The following is a 19,136-nucleotide window of genomic DNA, read 5'->3' as shown; positions in this document are numbered from 1 at the left end:
GTTGGTGCAGGAAATGCCTCACGCCTTTTCTGTGATTTATCTGTTTTAAGCACGTAATAGGCTTTTCTGCTGCTGCGTGAGGAGACTTCCTAACTACGAAGGGGTGTCTGTGAAGGGCTGTCATGTAAAGCGAAAGAACTTTGAAACCCCAGCTTTGCTACGGTGCTCGTAGGCAAAGGGGGTGCTGCTTCTCACGCTAGTGGTTTCGCAGATGACATCTGTGCTTAACGCGAGACACGGTTTGGAGTGTCTGCTGTTGCGTAGTCGTCCGCTGGCCTTGAAAGTACAGGGGGGTTACCATGCGGAGCTGCCTTTGCTACTGCCAGCTTTGGGTGCCCTTGTCTTGGGTGAGGCTTGCGGGGTGTCACAAGTAGTATAAGTAAAGGCTACTTTAAAGGTAGTAAATAGTGAGATTTTTAAGGGTAACTGCGTACTAAGTAGTGAGAACTTCACATTTTCATCATGGCAAGGAATATTATTAGACTGATTGCTCTGTTAGATTTGACCTTAAACCCAAGAATATGCAGCTTTTTATCATTGCAATTATTTGTTTACCTATTGACTCTTTCTGCTTTAAGGGTAACTGATAAGGAAGCACTATAAAGTTATTTTATATAAACATAAAATGGGCTATAATTTCTGAACTGTAGTACAGATGAGCTGTGTGTTATTTGGCAATTATAATAATGGAATGCACTGCTATGTAATTTCATTTAAATAAGTAAACGTGAGTGCCTGAAAGCATTTGCAGAATAAGTCTTTGTAGGCAAGGGATCATCTGCTTCATTTCAGCTTCCTGTTCCAAAATCTTTGCTAAAGAATAAAATGTCAAAGAAAATACAGATTATTTTAATGGTTTTAAAGTGGTGATTGTATTTGGTATGTTCTGTGCTTCCACAGTCCCCTCTTCATTTATTTTGTTCACAGGGAAAATTAGTACCAAGCAGATGAATTCTCTGCCATGCTCTTACATGCTGTAAGGTGCTTACACCATCACTGTCAAGCTCACAGAACAGGGTTGAAAATACAGCAGTTTGTTTTTATTGACATCCAGAGTCTGTGTGCTATGTACTGCAAAGTATACTTTTGAAATAGTATTTCAGCCAAAGCATTTTTGATTTTTTTCAGAATAGAACGTAGCTGCCCCTTCTAGGAAAGTGTTAAACAAGATGTCATTCTAAGACGTCATCCTGTCTGCGATGTTTTGTAATCTACAGGAAAGACTGCAGTCTAATTGAGAAAACGAAAGAGGAAAAAGCAGCCCATAACTATCCAGATGTAGATCCTCTGTTCAGTAAACTTCCCTGGCTTAAGAATTTAACTGAGAGTTACACTGAAGTATTACTGTCAGGATCTACCAGTGTGTGGAGATTTCAGGGAAACTCGGTGCTGAAATGTACAAGATCTCTTAAATAACGTAATCTGAAATACTAAACAGAAGGGGAAAAGCCTTTTTCTTTCCACCCTTTGTCCCTTTTTTAAAGAAAGATATGTCAATCAGTGTTAGAGTCATAAAAGAAGGAGTTTATTTTCTCATGCAAGTAATGAATATACTTTAAGTAGAGCTAAGGTTGTAAAAACTGAGCACAGCTTTGTATCACTTTGTCATGTTGTGTGTTTTTTTTAAAGGAAAGTGTTGTAGGAGATAAACTTCGTACCTGTGTTCAGTTAGTTCAGTCATCACCTTGGCAATGTTTTTGTGGTGTATATTTTGAAATCAGAAGATTGTGCTGGGGGGGGAAATAAGTGTTGTGGAAGAGAAAACAAGGAAATTTTGGCCGAGGGCAAGAGGGTAGAAAGCATGCAGTGATACTTCATTTATACCCACATTCAAAAATTTGCTGCTTCATTTATTGAAAAACAGTAATTTAATTGCTTCTCATTTACTACGTATTTGACTTTTAAAACAAGTTTTAATAACAAATTTAATTTTTTTTTTCATTGAGCTAGCATTATGTGAATTCAGTAATGGATAGCTACAAATAAATGTCACTGAAGCAAATTTGCTAACTAATAGATTTTTGTGTTTTCATGAAAACAGTGCTCTTCTTTTCATCACTGCCTTTTCCCAAAATCTTCCCTTGCCACTGTCACGTAAATGCATGCAAACTCCAGGAGTAAGTGGCGAGGAATTCATGTCATTGTGCGTTTCATTGCAGAGTACGGATGGACAGGAACCAAGTTTCAAGACCTTCACTGTCAAGGATACTCTGTGGTGACTAGAAAAGTTAGGGTTTGGGTCTCACTCAAAAGTTAAGTGAATATAGAATGTTGTTTTGAAGTTGCAAAGGTATAGTGAAATACATTTTTTTTTTTTTTTTTACTAACTTACAGTTGGCTTTCTGATGTAGCTAGTGATGAGCAAATTCTGCAGCCTTTGGAGATTCTGGTTAACTATTCTGTGTTTTCAGAGACTACAAAATCTATTTGTTAAAATCATCTCGTCTTTCAGTGCTGTAAATGTTTGCCAACTCTAAATTCAGAAGTGTTAGTCTTAAAGAAAAATGTTACTCACTTCCCTAAGCAACTAATGGAAATTGTAGAGTGAAACTTTTTTTTCCCAGCATGTTGATAGCTTTTCTTTGATTGTCAGACACAAAATAACACAGCTATTATAAAGTGAAGAGGATGCTTTATAATGAGAATTTCAGGCAAACATTCTTGTTATAAACTCCTGGTCTTGGTCACTTTTAGCTCCGACACAGGTATTTTAGAGGTGGAAGTTGTAATTTGATGATGTCCTTTAAATAAGCTGTGATCTTTCCTAAGTTCTATGTTGATAAGGTCATAATTATGGTTGTCATTTGCTGTGCCCTTAGGTCAGTCAGGCACTAAGTTTGCATCTAATTTTGAGCATAGAAATAATTCAGTGAGTCGTCTTCAGTGCTTTCATTTAAACATATATTTTGCCAAAGCACTGTTGACTGTTTCAGAAGTCAAGCCTTAAAAGATGTTTCAAATTGTTCTAGTCTCCAGGTGAAATCCTTTGTTCAGGATTTAGGTGGAGCTGACAGGCCATGTGTGGGGAGGAAGCTACTGTTGCTGCTACTAGCAATTTTCCCCCCTTTCAACTTTTATGTTATTTTGAAAAGCACTGCCAGATACAATTTTTTCTTAATTTAAAATGCAGAATTAGCTAAACTGAAATCTCCTGTATCTCATTGCATCCTTCAAGCAAACTACTGTTACAGATGAATCAAGAGCAAAGCAGGTCTGAGTTATGTGGTATTGGGGTTTTTTGTTTGTTTTCTTTGTTTCTTTTAAAGGTCATATTTCTATCTGTTTAAACACTTATGGACAGATTTTAACACAGAGATTAAGTAAAAACAGAGTGAGCAGATGTTTTTTGAGTCTTGGTGGGTTAGGTTACTGGAGAAAATAGGCTGTGGAAATTGTACTATTTACTGTTTATGTTTTTTTTTAAAAAGCCTTAGTAACCACTTTGCACCTGTAGATTTGAATCCTAGGATGTGACTTCAACGGTGCTAGACTTGGTTTATAGCTGTTTGGTTCCACTTACTGGTATTATTTAACTGACCATTTCTGTCATGTTGCTCTCAGTGGCTGTTCAAAACCAAAAGGACACTGAGAATCCCTTAGCTCACTTTTGTATTTGTGATGGTAACAGCCCTTGCTGTTTTATGAGTCTTCTTCTGCTGCCATTGTTCATGAAGTGAAGGACTGTTGTCTTCAGTAAGACCCCAGATCCCATGTGGAAGTACCTGATGATACAGCAAACCTTATGTGAACTGGACTTCTGAAATCTTGGGTTTGCTTGTTACTTGGCTTCTCAGAAACTGTTCTTCCCCACCTCCCCCGCCCCTCCTCAAAAGGAAAAGGTTTGCTGTTTAATACTGATGATTCATTATACCTGAGTCTTACAGAATGGGTATGTGTGGCTTTTTAAGTTAAAATTTTACTTTGATGAACAACTTTGTATGAACTAGAACTATTTCTAAAGAACATTCAGTAGTTCTTTTATCTGTAGGAAAAAGCGTTTTAACATGATACTCAGGTTAGTTCAAGTAGCATTACCACTCTGTGCTAAATACAGTGTAGTCACTGGAGTTGTTCTGCTGCGTTGAACCTCAGTGGTTTTACATGCACTTAGTATTATTCACATACAGGAGTATGTTTGCTGTCTATTTGAATACTGTTTATGCCTTTGGTTTAAGTTGCTTTGAATGTGTTTTAACAAAAACATTTGATTCCAGCAATATCTTGGAAAAACTGTTTATGATGTCTTTATGGCATTGTAGTATTTCCTCTTGTAATATTAGTTCACTACTTTGACATTTGGAGAAGGAATAAAGCACCCAAAAATTGTGTTTGTAAAGATATTTAATTAAATGAACATTCGGGTAGTTCAGTTACTCTTTACCAAGTGAATTTCCTCATGATATGACTTCTTCTTCAAAGTTAGTTTTCTGGTGTAATAAATTTGAGCCTAGATTTCCTACCATAATTCTGCACCCAGAAATTCTGATTCAGAGCATCACAATTCTGCAGTCTTTTTAATACTTGTAATTGTTTTCATTTCCTAAACATCTTGTAGTTTATATACTGTTGTCCAATAATGCATCCACTCATGACTGAAAATATATGAAAATTTTAACTTAAAAAGTTTTCTAATCTTAAAAATGCACAGAAAGAACTCCTAGGTCCCACCCAACAGGAAATAATAAGCAGACTTCATTAATAACAAGAAGAGACAATTTCTGTTGTTGTATTAGGAAAAACAAAACAGTGTCATTTGGGGTTATGTAGTGTTATTGCAGGTGCAGCAGTCTGAGAACAAGTCTGCAGAAGGAAGTAGTATCTTCTTTAACAATTCATCTCTGGACAAACCTTTTCTCACTTGTATACTTGAGAAATTATACTCAAATCTTTATTCAGAGATTACACGTCTCTGGTAGCTGAAGGAAAGTAAAAAATATGACTTCCGTATGCCGCTTTTGCGGAAATTAAGCATTGTTGAGTTTTATAATGAGAATACAGTTCCCTTGGAACAACATCCCCCTACATCCCTAGGCATTGAAGTCATAGATGGAGGAAAAATAAGAACTGTTAACATTTAAAGGCAAACTTCAAATGTCAAGTCAGTTTCATTACCAAGTTAAAATTCCCTTAAAAAAAAAAACCATAGTTAATGGGGCTCCTTGTCAGCTTGAGTGAGTTAGCAATCACCTTTCATGGTTTTTAAAATGCTTTTTCTTTCCTGTTTGTGCTAGAGATCTGTGCCAATAGTGTGAGTGAAAGCATGCATGAAGTTCCCTTAATATTTTGGTTCTGTTCACTTTGTGTATTTTGAAATACTATAACTGTTTATCACCTCTTATTTTGCACGATCTAGGGATTTTCTCTCTGCAGCACATCTTTTTCTTTTATTTTAAAAAGAAAAATGTGTGTGACTTCAGAAACAAGTATAATTTATTAAAATGGATGCAATTGAAATAGTAGTTGGGAACAGTATAAATAAAGTAACCATTAGTAAAACCTCTTCTGTGTTAAGATTTTGCTTGGTTAGTATTTGGTAGGGGGATGTCTTTCCTTCCCCTTTCCCTAATATCCTTCTCCAGAAAGCTTTCTTCTGCAGCAGCTTCATTAGTGGCAACAGCAGTGGAAGTACAAGGTGCTGGTAGCTAACACCTTTCAGAGTTTAATTGTGTAGACCTGCTTTAAGCAGGTTTGGACAGTATGTGTTCAAAATGCCAGCAACTGTTTGGAATCTTGCCTATGCAATATTCCCAGTGTTGTTTACATTGCTTTTAACAAAAATAAGATTTATTTTTCTTCAGAAAACAATCTTATTGAGACTTCAAAAATTAAAGTGGTTAGAAGGACATGCATACTTTAAGGGTTATCCACGTAACTTCTATCGGTTCATGACCCAACATCAGTGTCCTCTGAAGTGCTGTTAAGACCAAAGTCTGTGTATACATGTGGCTTGCTATTTTGTGCAGAGTTAGAAAGTAGCAGTTCTCAGGCTTCCTTTTTTCCCCTCCATGTGCTTCTCTAAGAATATATTCTACACCAAAAGGTTTTTGCCCTGGAGCTGTACTCCCAGTATTTTTGGAAAATAATTGGGCTATAAGAGAAATGAAGTGAAGGATGAAGTTGGAGGAGGTGTACAGAGCTGAGGTGAAAAGGCTAGGCAGTGAAAGGAATGGGGAACATCCTGACTTCAGAGGCACTGCAGTGATGAAGGCTGGAGCCTAAACAACTTGGATCATCTCTCTGTTGTGTCAGAGCAGCCAATTCTGTCCTCTAGCCAAAAATGTCTCGGCAGCTCTTCTCCTGCCTCCAGCCCTGACCCAGCAACTCGCAATGTCTATTGCACAATGCATTTCCCAGCATCTATGTGTGGGAAATGCTGATCCGTGTAGCAGTTGTCTCTATACAGATATAGATTATGTTTTGCAAAGGGTAGAAAAGTGAGGCTCAAGGATGGCTAGTTGCCACTAAAAGTAAATAGTAATAATAAAGAAAACCAGGTAAAATGCTTTGTAGAGACTGTAAATGCAACAGTTTCTGTTTCTACCTTGATATTTCATAGCTGCTACAGGATTTCAGACAACTTGGTGCTGACCCTGAAAACATAGTTCTCTGCAGTCAGGTAGTCTGCCATGTGTTATAGCCCTGATGTAACAAAACCCTTACAATATATAACACACAAATGTCTTTGCCTTTCATCCTTATTCTTCTCTATTTTTAATAAGTAAAATAAACAGGCTAAGAGCATAATCACAGTGAATTCCATTGCTTTCATTCAGTGTCCAGTTAAAGAGGTTTATTTTTAATAGGTAAATTCCAGTGAAAGTCAAGTTAAAGAGAAAAAACACTGCTAAAAAACTCACAGGAAGAACTGTGCTTTCAGTATGTATGTCAAGTCAGCTGAAGTGTAATAGTTGCATTTCTTGCACTGAGGCTTGCTTTCTGAATCTTAGCCTTGAAAGGTGAAATCTGAAATCAAATGATCAAGATAAACAGAAATGAGAGTTCTTGTTCCTGGATGGGAGTGTGCCTGCATTAATTATGTTGTTTCTGTTTTAAATGCATGAACTGTTGGAAGCTTTAGAACAAATACTCAGAATACAGTAAATGAACTCATGTTCTTCTAGCTGTGCCTATTTGTACGTGGTATTATTTGGGTATAAGGAGCAGTGGTAATGCAACCAACCTTGATTGGTTGGTGCAGCCCCATCATGTGCAATATACATATATGCATAGATCTGATTTTTTTCTTTTTCTTTTTCTTCCTTTTTCTTCTTTTTTTTTTTTTTTACTTTTTTTCACAATGGCAACTGGCCCGCTGTGTGAAGAAAGGAATACTGCATACATACAAGCATCATGCAGACACACAGTCCCTCAGTAGGCACAGCTGTGTGGTTTTGGACAAGTTAGGCTGGTTTTTATGTTATTGCACTAAGAGCTAAATGACTTTCCTTCACCTACCTTTGAATTTTCACACTAAAAGATACAGTGAATTGAAATGTCTAGTGTTCTGTGCCCATTATCTGGAAGACTTTAGACGATCTCCAGGGTGAACACTGTCGTGGTTGATTGTGGTCTGCAGGTGTAGGGCTATTTTTTACTGTAGATGCAGGTTTGCAGTACTGTTTGTGGGAAGCAGACATATGTAGTAACACAAACTTCCACAATTGTAGAATCATAGAATGGTTAGGGTTTGAAAGGACCTGAAGATCATCCAGTTCCAATCCCCACAAAGCAATTTTAATCCCAGTCAAGTGAGAGGTGCTTTTGACTTGATTTCTCTAAGATGCATATAGCAGCAAATATAGCATGGATAAAAACAATCTCTGCTCCAAAATACAGCTTGTGTAAGGAGAGAATGAACAAAGCTACTTGTGGTAGATGCTAATCTTAGCACTTAATGCATATAGGAAAGGTGCTTAGAAACTCAAGCAATAATAAGGGAAGAGGCCAATTAAAAATCATGTGGTAGGGTCTGTTTTTCTACAGATGTCTTTTTAGGTTTTGATCATGTTATTCATTCTCTGGATTTGCCTCAGTTTTCTCCTAACAGGAGGACACTTTGGGTTTTGTAAACTAAGTAAGTCCTAAGGAGACAATTCTATTTTGGAGGTAGGGTTCCCAGAACATTTTATTGGTTTTGAAAGGGGACAAAACATACAGTGAAACCAAGAGTGTTTTCAGTTTTCACTTAGAGGGGTCATATTAAACAGCTGGGTTAATTTTTGTCTAGGCCCTGAAAAGGCAATCAAGTGTCAGTTTACAAAGGCATATGTTTGCACATCTAAATTATCGTGTGTTTATAATAAACTGGCTTAGCATTCAAGCCTGAGAAAATGTCTTTAATCTTTCCCCCAAACACTGTAGCTGACTGTTGAGCACAAAAGATGTCAAGTAAGAGACACCTGTGGTTTTGGTGTGAGTGAAATTGCGTTTAATACCTGGTTAGAAATTCATTAGCATGCACCTACAGCAACTGAGTAGTATGTCAGTAGTTACCTTGCTGCTGCTGAGTGCAACGTTCATTTTTAATAACTGCTGTTTCGCTGTTATGACATTGGCTTTCTGGCTGATGCAGTGGACAGAAATTACAGTTTTGATCAGGTGAAACTGAAGAGGTGATTCAGATAGACATCAGTGTTACTTCAGGATAGATTCTAATTCTTATTTCAAAGTACTTGAAATGAAAAGTTTTCAGAAATACTGCCTCTCTGGTGTTTTTGCAGTGTGTTGAAGTTGTGTTGTAGAACTGTATACGTGACCAGGAAGCATAGCAGGTGTGAGAGCTGCCCCCGTCCCACAGAGTTCTGCTGCACTGAGTGTCATCCAGTCCAAGAAGCTGGAATAGGGTGAAGAGTAGAACTTGGTGTTAGATTTATCCTGTTGGACTTCTAGAAAAAGCTGTGAGATGCTTTGTTTGAAAGTTTTGCAAGGAAGCATAGGTTTGGCAAACAGGCAGGTGGGCAGATGCTATTCATATTAGCTCTTTGGACTTTTTGTTTGTTTGTTTTTTCTGCAGAAACACATTTACCGTATCACATCTGGGTGCTTCAGGGACTTCGGAACACAGTTTTGTACATGTGACTCGTGAAATAATAAGTGATTAAATATTAGACATCACAAATCAAGGCTTTTAGGACCAGTTTTTATTCTGCTTCTGCAGCAGAAATCTGGCATTTGTACTCACAGTTACTTGTGAGTGCAAATCAGTATGCCTCAGCAGGGTGGGTATTTTCTGATGCCTCCTAAGTAAATACTGGCTGCTGAGGTCTTCAGATTGTTTTCTGTAATATCTACATCTTTAACTGGGAAGCGCTTGCCAAAAACTAAATTGCAGTTATTTCAGTAACCTGTCAATTGGTGATGAAGGTTATTTTCTTTCTATGGAACAGAATGGCAAATAAAAACATCTTAGTAAAGTTTGTTATAGGCTCAAGCTTTTGTTACACCTTGTACGTTGACTTTTTTCCTGTAAAGATTGATAATAACAATAGCAAATTATTGACTAAACTAATGCTTTGTAGAATATGCCTGAGAGATAATGTGACTGACTGGCATTTTTTAATATTGCTGAAGTCCTGAGATATATAGCTCTCTCTCTCTCTCTCTCTCTATATATATATATATTAGGTGATGAAATAGATCACGGATGGCTTGAAGTACAGCATGGGTGGATGCTTGTTATCTTGTTTACTTATTTTTGGCTGAAACCAATTATTTTCTATTTACTCAAATGCTGCAAATAAATATTACCCAGTCAATATTTTTCTCTAAAATTGAATTAAAACAGGTGAATGTTTTTATTTTCTAGGTTTAGAAATAACTTTACCCTCATGGACCTCTTTTTCCTGGAAGCTCTCTGGGTGTTGTGTCTCCTGTTTCTCCATTTTAGGTTTTCTTTCATTTTCTACTTGTGTGGGATGGATGGTTATCTGTTGTCTTTGGCACTTGTTAGCAGGCTGAGTTAAGCTTCTGTTAAAGTGAAGTATCTGAGTATTCCAAGTTTCTTTTTACTATTTGCCTTTCTAGTTCCTGTAGAAGGTACACTGTGACTCAGTTTTTCTTTATCGGTTTGCTGATGACTTGCCACTCTCAGTTTTCACTGTTCACTTTGCTGGAAAACATGGCTCATGTTCATTGTATTGTGGTGGAATGCGAGGGCCAGTGACATGTTTCTCTCTTCTATTAGATATTAACCTTACTTAAAGTATCTGCCTGAATGCAGATAAGAGTTTCTTGAAATAGTCACTACAGTTACTTCCAGATGTTCCCTTGGCGAACCTTTTTTAGTAAGATCAACATAAGTGAAATTATAATTCTTTCAATAACATCAACATGAAAGGAAATAACACTAATCTTTTATAGTAGACCTAATAAATTCCTAACAAAATTTCCAGCCTCTGCTACTGGCAAAAGTTTCCCAGTGTTCACCATTTACATGTAGACTTGTGAGAGAGGGTTAGATATGCTGTACCTCCATAATTGTCATTGTCAGCACTGAGTTGTTGTGGGTGCCAAGCACTTGTGGAACTCTGGAAATAAAGGTGTACGAAATTAGTCAATGTTTGATAGCTGTTTTTATTTAAAGAAAAAATACTGGATGCTCTTTTCTTGGACATCTCTATCTTTCATTTACTATTACATCACAAGAAAACTTTTAGGGTTCATTCATGAATGCTCAGTCTTTTTAGTGTATAAAAACACAGAGACATGCATTTGCTAAGCCATGGTAATGGCTTTGCTGAAAGTCTAATGGCAGAGCAAAGACAGAAACAAATTAATTCCTGATTTTAAGAAATTGTTACTTCAGGACTTTGGCTGTAATTTTTAGTTGCTTTGGGAGCAGGCAATGGAAAATTCTAGCTGTAGCCTCTCCTGTCCTTAGCTTGCCTTTTGCAAATTATAAAGAATTGAAGAGTAATTTAGAAATTGTTACCATGAGTAAAATAAGGGTCAGAGATGGGGCTTTTAATTCATAGAATCACAGAATGGTTTGAGTTGGAAGGGACCTTAAAGATCATCCGGTTCCAGCCCCCTGCTGTGGGCAGGGACACCTTCCACTAGACCAAGTTACTCAAAACCCCATGCGACCTGGCCTTGAACGCTGCCAGGGATGGGGCAGCCACAGCTTCTCCGGGCAACCTGTGCCAGGGCTTCAGCACCCTCATAGTGAAGAATTTTTTTCATAATGTCTAATCTAAAGATACTGGTGTACATTGGGTAAAAAAAAAAAAAAAAAAAAAAATAATAAAGAGTGTTCTGATCATATTTTTTATGTTTCAGGAATTAAAATGGCAGGAGAAGATTCCTATATTATGGGAGTGTCTGATCCCCAGGTAAGTGGGTTTGTGTATTTTCAGTATCCTTGTATTTTCTTCTAGCTCTCTGTTCTGGATTCCTCTCATATTGTCCTGTCATTTCCTAGGCTTTACAACGTGGAGACATAAAAGCATTGTAGTTTACTGGCAGAAATGAGGTTTGGGGAAATCTAGGTTTTTTTTTTCTCTAAGGCATTTTTATGTCAACTGCAGCTTGCTTTGCCACTGGTGAAATGCTGAAATGAAAAGGAAAGCTAGACCTGCTGAAAGAAGCAATTGAAAAAATACTAATTTTTATGCCCTGCTTGTCTGTGACACTTGCTCTGAAATTTATTCTGTTGTTTCTTTATATTCTATCTGAAAATAAAGCCCCTTAGGCCCTAAAAGGCCCCTTTGTGTGATTTTTTTGTGAAATTCTCATTGACACTGATGACTGAAATGTTCATTTGCTCACACAGATCAGAAGGTCAAGCTCTTCAGAAGCTCCTCCTGATCTATTAGGTCATTTCATGATGCATTTGAATTATGAAATTGGTGCTTGAATGAAAAGTTTGAGATAATTTCTGCTCAATTTCCAAAAAGAAACTTATTTTCTCCCTTATGCTTGCTGCACTTCGGAAGAAGACAGATTTATACCCGACAACGTTTACTATGAGTTAAGACATGTCAGAGTTCAAAAAAGAAAGAAGCTCCCAAACTTCAACCTGGTTACATACTGTTTTCTTTCATTAGAGCTTGTAAATATATTTCCGTAAGGAATGTAGTCTGGTGGGGTTTAGTCACAGAAGTGAAAATAAAAAGTCGCAGGGTCTCACCAATGTGTTGAGCAAAGACATCTATGGTCAGATTTTCAGAATATACTGTATAAGCTCTTTTGAATGTATAGTTGTCAGCACATGTAAGCAAAATGCATACTTAGAAACTGCACTGAGCTCAGTGAGGTCTCATTATACTGGTGGAACTTGGTCAGTACTATCAGCTTCGCTTGCACTGCTGTTGTCAATAAAAATATAATTCATATAAAATGTTTGTGTGCTGCACCAGTGTGTTTGCAATCTCAGTATTTGCAGAGAACTTTAAAATTCTTTGCTGATAGATACTTTATAAAATTATGTGTATATGTAGTAATGAAAAGTGTATTTTATTTTGACATAGATGTTTGCAATGGATCAGTTTATGGGAATGAATACATTATTTAATAATACAAATTACATCACACCGGACTTGCCACTGCGAACAGGTATGAACTGTTGCTATTTGATTGCGCTATTGTCCTGCTGTTTCTTTTAGTTATTTTTAGTGTGAAATTCTTTTCAGAGGCTTTTCTGTTTGCACTCTTGTATTTCATAATGCGAGACCCCAAGGTTGTCAACTAGGTTTTTTATTACACCCTTGTGCATCTCTTTCTTGCCCTCAAGAAACTTTCAAAAGTAAATCAAATCTGATTTTATTTTGGCTTGTACAGAAAGTGAAAGTTTCAATTGGCTTGTGTGACCAAAGTGCTTTGAGTGACCTGTTTCTAGGCATCCTTAGTGACCTACATGTTTGTATTGCCAGATGCAGCATATACTTTATTTTTGATTTTGACTGGTGTTTCATATGTTGTAATAATTCTTAAGGTACTTGGTTTTCACTAATAACATGTAGAATATGTTCAACTTCCTGTATCATCTGAATCTGTTTTTCCTTTTCAGTGACTTGTCTGTTTCCTGTAAAGTGGCAATCTGGTATTAAAGGGACCTGACAATTTCCTGAATAATAACACAAGTTTAAAAGTTCAGAGTCAAATTTTGCAACCAACCGCTGCAAATAAACAAATACTATTCTGCAGAGGTCTGATATGCAGTTCTTCTTTCAGTATGGTTTCACAACAGTTGTATTAAATAAAAGTGTGTTATATCTCAGCCAATAGCTTGATCAGCCTTGATCTGGTTTTGGTTATTAAATTTCTTTATAAGTATTACTTCACACTTAAATGTAGAAAACTCTTTTTTCATGCATAGTTTCATTAAAATAGCTGATATGAAAGGAGGAAGGAAATAAAAAATTATTTAAATATGTGAGTTTTTTTCCAATATATATCTCCAATAACATACCTTCAGTATAGCTATTAATGTCTTTTAACATGACAACTTTTTGAGTTTGACCTGTTTGTTGTATCTGGGTGTAAGCTGGTATCTTCCATATTGCAGATTGCTGCTTTTTTGTTGTTGCAGTTGTTGAAAATGCAAATCTTTTTTTTGCAGTACTTAATACACTGACATACATACATTGACAGCAGCGAAGGTGTGATGGGTAAAATGAAATAAAAAATTAGCTTTTTAATTCATAGGTAAAGTAACAAATGCTGATTTAAAAAGAAAAATTAAGGCATGCTTATTGCTTCAGTGTTTCGTGGTGTAAACAATACTTCAGTTTTCTTGACTGAATAGTAGCAGGAAAAGATCAAGAAACATATGGTACAGATAATTCTGTATCAAGATAAAATGTTTTGATGAGCTAAGCTCTTGAGAAATACAGAGAAGCATCCAACAAATTAATGTTGAAATCGTTTGGTGTGTTTTTTATTAAGGCAGATAAAATTGTTCAGTAAGATTCATCTGTAGGATTAAAGGGCTTGTGCATTGTATGCTAAGGGTTGGGGTTTTTTTGCTGTTCTCCCAGTTTCTGTGGAACAATTTAAGTTATTGGAATTTTGATTTCCCCATAATGATCACTTACATGTACCTTTTAAGCTTGCTCTGTACTCCTCATGCCAGACTCATTCCATACAAATTATTCAGAGATATCTGATTTTCAGATATCTCTGTCCTGTCTGAACTAGAAAACAGCTGTTTTTAAAACCATGTGGGGAGTCAAGAATTCACCGAGTTCTGCAGTCACAGAAAACTCTTACTGGGCTAAGCCTAGCTCTATTCTTAATTTGCAGAGTTGTTCAGAAAAGGCCATGTTTTAGTGGCACTGCTCTTGTATACAGCTGCACTATATGAGGTACGAAATGGTATTTAATAAAGGATTATGGATTTTAGGTTTTCACAAACAATAAGTTAACCACAGGTTTAAGTAAGGGTTATCATTTCAGTGGAATCTGTTGGTGCCATAGTGATTTTGTTTCTTGTGTAGTATCACTATAATGCTTACTTCCTCCCCTGCTTGGGACTATGTTGTGTTAATTACTATGGACTAGTTCTTCAGTTATAAGGTAGTAAAAGAACTTGCATATTATGCTTTAGTTGTTTCCAGGCAGGAACTAATGATTTCTTTTTACGCAGCAAGGCCAGTTAAAAATTCTCATGGGACTTTCCAAAAGTACTTCCAGCTGGGATATGGAGAGGGTAAAATAAGTGTTCCAAAAAGGATTTTTCTTTAGGACAGATGAATGATTTAAAAAGAAAGAACTGAAGATGTTAATTGTTCCTCATCATTTGGTGTAGTACCTACATCTTTCAATCTGCGCATTTGTAAGTGCACAATGTCAGACTTACTACATTGGCAGACAGGTTTAATATATAACTGTAGATTGCGGTATCATGCCAGTGTAGCTGAATCAACAAATAGCTGGGGAATTTGGGGACTTTCTGATGATAGATGTTCTGCTATTATGTTAACATTTACAGTAACAGTAGAAGACCTTTGAGACTTTCTCAATGAGGTTGTCAGTGCTCAAGGGTCTTTGCTTGCTTCTTTTTCTCTCTCGTGTGTCAGTTTTAAGTAAAAATTTGACTTTTGGCTCTAAAGCTGTAGTGGGTAGTTACATGGTTCAAGTTCTATGTTTACATCTAATTCTAGAAAGAGAAGTAGTTTGTGTCTTTGGTGACAAAAAGATGTATTTATAACAAGTGCAGTAACTGTGCAAACTGCAGGACTGAGCTGTGTGTTTAAAACATCACCATCAGCAAAGTACGTTGTGATGTCAACCGCCCCTTTGACTCATTGAGAAGTATTCCGCCTTTGAGAGTTAGGTACTAGTCCTCATTGGCATCTGGGATGGAGTGAGAGTTACCCATGGCATGTATTTAGGCTATGTAAAAGCAGATATGCATCAGTGTGATGTCCACTGTGGAGTGGAGGGACAAAGTGATGCCTTAAATTGGAGAGGAAATGGGCAGAGCTCTGAGCAAAGTGTTTTACAATTTTGGGTGTTTCTTACTTCCTGATTATTCAAGGCCATCTACAGCCATGTAACATAGCAATCTGTGTGCCAGTTAGAGGTGGTTTAGGGAACTGATTAATTGTTTGGGCAGGTAGGGGTTCTGGTCTAAATAGCTGTTGGCATTAAAATGTTGTGGTTTTGAACCTGTGAAGTTGAAGCAGGACTATCAGAAGCTGAACAGTGTTGCCTGGAGGCTACTGAAATTGTTTTCTGGTATTTCTTTAACCGCCTCTGCCCAACCTTCTGTGATGCTGTTGGGAAATGAGAAGGAAGGGCATGGGCAAAAAAAAAAGGCACTTATAAAAAAACTTTGCTTCATATTTATTTCAGAGAGGTAATGTTAGAGGTTCAAGGAAGCCTGGCCATCGCCACAAGTTGGATGAGTGTTCATTTTCCCTGTTCCATAGCACTGGCCCTAATCCTTAGAAGCATGAGCAGACTTGCGTATTGCATCTGCTGTTTTCTCTAGATCTGTGCTTGTATTTTGAAGAGTAAACGGAAGAGAGAGGTTACAGCTCATGAGCTGCTTGCTTTAAACATCTTTCTTTGAACACTGAAATGCTGAGATGCAGGAGTGTTCCTGTGCAGGTGAATCACTCAAGAGGGGGACATACAAATATTATAGTAGGCCGTCAGGAAGGATAAGACACCATATCTGGAGTCTGAGCTTTTAGTAGCAAGGTACCACAGCCAATATGGAGACAGGAGGGTTGCTGTTGGGTTTAACAATCCAGATTTAGAGGCTATGAGCATTTTCATCCACGTCCACAGAGCAAAACAGTGCGCAATTACAAGGGTGAGATGTCTGTTCTGGGGGACCCACTAACAGGAGGTGAGGGAGAGCTTGACCACAGGTGCTTGCAGGTGAAATTGAATGGCCTCAGGTACTAGGTAAGCAGTTAGATAAAGGGCCCCACTTGTCCTGCAGTTCTGCAAGAGGTATCCCACTAACCTCACAAGACACCTGGTTTCTTGACTTTGCTATCATGGGAAGAAGGAACCAAAAGGGAGCCTAAAATAGGTGCTCCTTTGAGAAGTGTGTGTGCAGGGTGAGGCCTGTCAAGAGGAAGAAAGAATGTAAGTGGTGGGAGTGTAAAGATGCAGGAGGGCCTCTGACTCAGGCAGGAAGGAAAATGAAGAAATGTAGCAGTTGAAGAAGATGTGGGGAAGTCAGAGTGTGACGCAGGCTGGAGGGGAGGCAGTGGAATGCGAGTCAGTTTCTGGCAACCAAGGAGAGAAGACAGAAAAGGAAGCACTTGAAGCATACTCAGGATGAGGCAGTCTGCACTAATCCTCGAGGCTGGAGGACTGCATGTTTTAGTTGCAGTTCTTAGCTCTTCTGGCTGCAGTAGTGCCAGGCAAGTCAAGAGGAGTGCTCATGTCAAAACTTCGCTCTTGGCAACAGTGAGAGTCATCTCTGGGTAGAGGCCATCTCCGTGTCTGTATGCTGTTTCAGCCTCTCTGCAGGGCAAAAGTAGAACTTAAGCCACACATTAAGCAGCGTTCCTTCTTGTGGTTATTTAACACTTAAGAGGGGGCTGCTTATTAAACAAGAACTTAAAGCAAGCAACTTTCCAGACTAGAACAGGGGTGCAAAAGATCATCACAAATCCTGTCATTACTGGTTCCTTTGACAAGATGTACATCTTCAGGTTTCTGCTGTCTGTCTACTTAAACCAGACATGCCTACTAATAAAAGTGATATACTAAGATCTTCCCTGTGCACAGCGCTAGACATCTTTTATTTTCCCTATGGGAAAGAGTGAGAGAGGGAAAGAAGGAACCACATGTAGCCAATGTTAGGATGTCTGTCCAATGTACTTCTGGGAAGTATTCAGAATTTAGTGAAGACAGCTGTATGAGACCTTTCACTAAGTGACCAGCAGGTTGAAGGAAGTTCCTGCCTCTCTACTCTGCTCTTGTGAGACCCCACTTGGAGTTTTGTGTACAGTTCTGGTGACCTCAACATAAGAAGGGCATGGAGCTGTTGGGACAAGTCCAGAGGAGGGCCACGAGGATGATCAGGGGACTGGAGCACCTCCCGTATGAAGACAGGCTGAGAAAGTTGGGGCTGTTCAGCCTGGAGAAGAGAAGGCTGCATGGAGACCTCATAGCAGCCTTCCAGTATCTGAAGGGGGCCTATAGGGATGCTGGGGAGGGACTCTTCATTAGAGACTGCAGTGACAGGACAAGGGGTAATGGGTTGAAATTTAAACAGGGGAAGCTCAGGTTAGATGTAAGGAAGAAGCTCTTTATTGTGAGGGTAGTGAGGCACTGCAACAGGTTGCCCAGAGAAGCTGTAAACACTTCATCCCTGGCAGTGTTCAAGGCCAGGTTGAACAGAGCCTTGGGCGACATGGTCTGGTGTGAGGTGTCCCTGCTGATGGCAGGAGGTATTGGAACTAGGTGATCTTAAGGTCCTTTCCAACCTTAACCATTCTATGATACGATTCTAATTAAAATCCTTTTTATAGTCAAAGTAATATGCTATTGATACTTGGAAGTTACCTTGAATATTGCTGGCTTATTTTTAAGTAGTATTTCAGATGTAATTAGATGTCTTGCATTAGAGTGCTTTCTCTGTACTGTTCAGTTGGTATACCAGATAATCATTTAGTCATTGTAAGAAAGGCAGTGTTTAGTCACCAGACCCAAAGGTTAAAATAAGACCTCACAAAACTTTGTTTTAAATAAATCGGTATATGATTCATGATAATGGATTCATGATAACAGATACCTAATTTGCCTTTGGACATTTACACTGCACGTTTTTTGCACTTCCCTAGTATTAGTATGGAAGATTTTTTTTCTAATCAGTATATTTATATGGTTTTTATAGGCTTTTTCCTGAGGGGCCGTAAGAACCACAGTCCTAAGTTTTCAATTTTCCTGAGTTTTCACAAGTGCTGTGCAAGGTGAAAACATTTCAGCAACACAAAGGATTTCCCTTGAGCTTTCCAGTAGTCCAATATAGTGTATATCGCTGTCTTAGGAGTTTGCATTTCCTTATGCTGAGGAAAAGTTGGAACCCAGGTTTGCAGCATCCTGGGGGACTGCTGCCACCCCTTAGCTATTGGATAAAAGAGAACTTCCTTTTCTGGCTAATGCATAAGACAAAGCAGTAGTATTTTGTGCCAATACTAACCCAGTGTATATGCCCTGGAAATGAATTCCTAGGGGGAGAAAAGCCAAAGAACAATTACTTGGCAGATCCTGCCCTGAAGGCTTGGTTGAAAGTTGAACTGCACAGTTGTAGTTTAGGTACATATTTCTGCCAGTGCTCAGAAGATACAAGGCCTGTGGATTGTTCAAGTATAAAATTTTACATGCCTAAAGCGTGAGGTGTGTTAGAGGTCTGTGAACAGAGGTCTTAAATTTAAGTGCTGATACGATGCTTAAACCCAACTCAACTCATCTGGAGTCCATGTTACAGACAAAAACTGAAACATAAAGCTACATAGAAGCTAAATATTACTCTGTCTTTTAAAGTTTCTGAAGTCCAAACTTTTTTTCATTCTTTCTAATGTAAGAGGTTGTGTAATGGTCTTGAGGCAATTGTTCTGCATGTCTTCAAGATTTTAGTTTTAGCACCGTTTGCTTTTTCACAGGAAAACCATTGGACTTGGGAAATAAATCTTTGTATGTGTAATTGTTGTGACTGGCATTTGTAA

The 19,136-nt window shown here is 38.0% G+C and overlaps 1 protein-coding gene and 1 long non-coding RNA gene across 3 annotated transcripts in view; both read left to right on the top strand.

Annotated features, from left to right (window-relative positions):
- The window catches only part of LOC134173055 (uncharacterized), a 314,635-nt gene that overhangs the window by 17,130 nt on the left and 278,369 nt on the right, over positions 1-19,136 (top strand). The gene's annotated exons all lie outside the window — the stretch shown is intronic.
- NFKB1 (nuclear factor kappa B subunit 1) overlaps positions 1-19,136 on the top strand; it is a 61,485-nt gene that overhangs the window by 670 nt on the left and 41,679 nt on the right. For both annotated transcript variants that reach the window (XM_062636720.1, XM_062636719.1), the window contains exons 2-3: positions 11,278-11,330; positions 12,468-12,552. In XM_062636720.1, the coding sequence (XP_062492704.1) occupies positions 11,286-11,330; positions 12,468-12,552 (130 nt within the window). In that variant the 5' untranslated portion in view covers positions 11,278-11,285. The remainder of the gene's footprint in view (positions 1-11,277; positions 11,331-12,467; positions 12,553-19,136) is intronic.

Source organism: Pezoporus occidentalis, unplaced genomic scaffold (genome assembly GCF_034315485.1).
Source record: "Pezoporus occidentalis ecotype Australia unplaced genomic scaffold, CSIRO_AGI_Poc_V1 ctg49, whole genome shotgun sequence".
Classification (NCBI taxonomy): Eukaryota; Metazoa; Chordata; class Aves; order Psittaciformes; family Psittacidae; genus Pezoporus; species Pezoporus occidentalis.
Note: the sequence above shows the minus strand (reverse complement) of the source record. Positions and strands in the feature narration are given on the sequence as shown.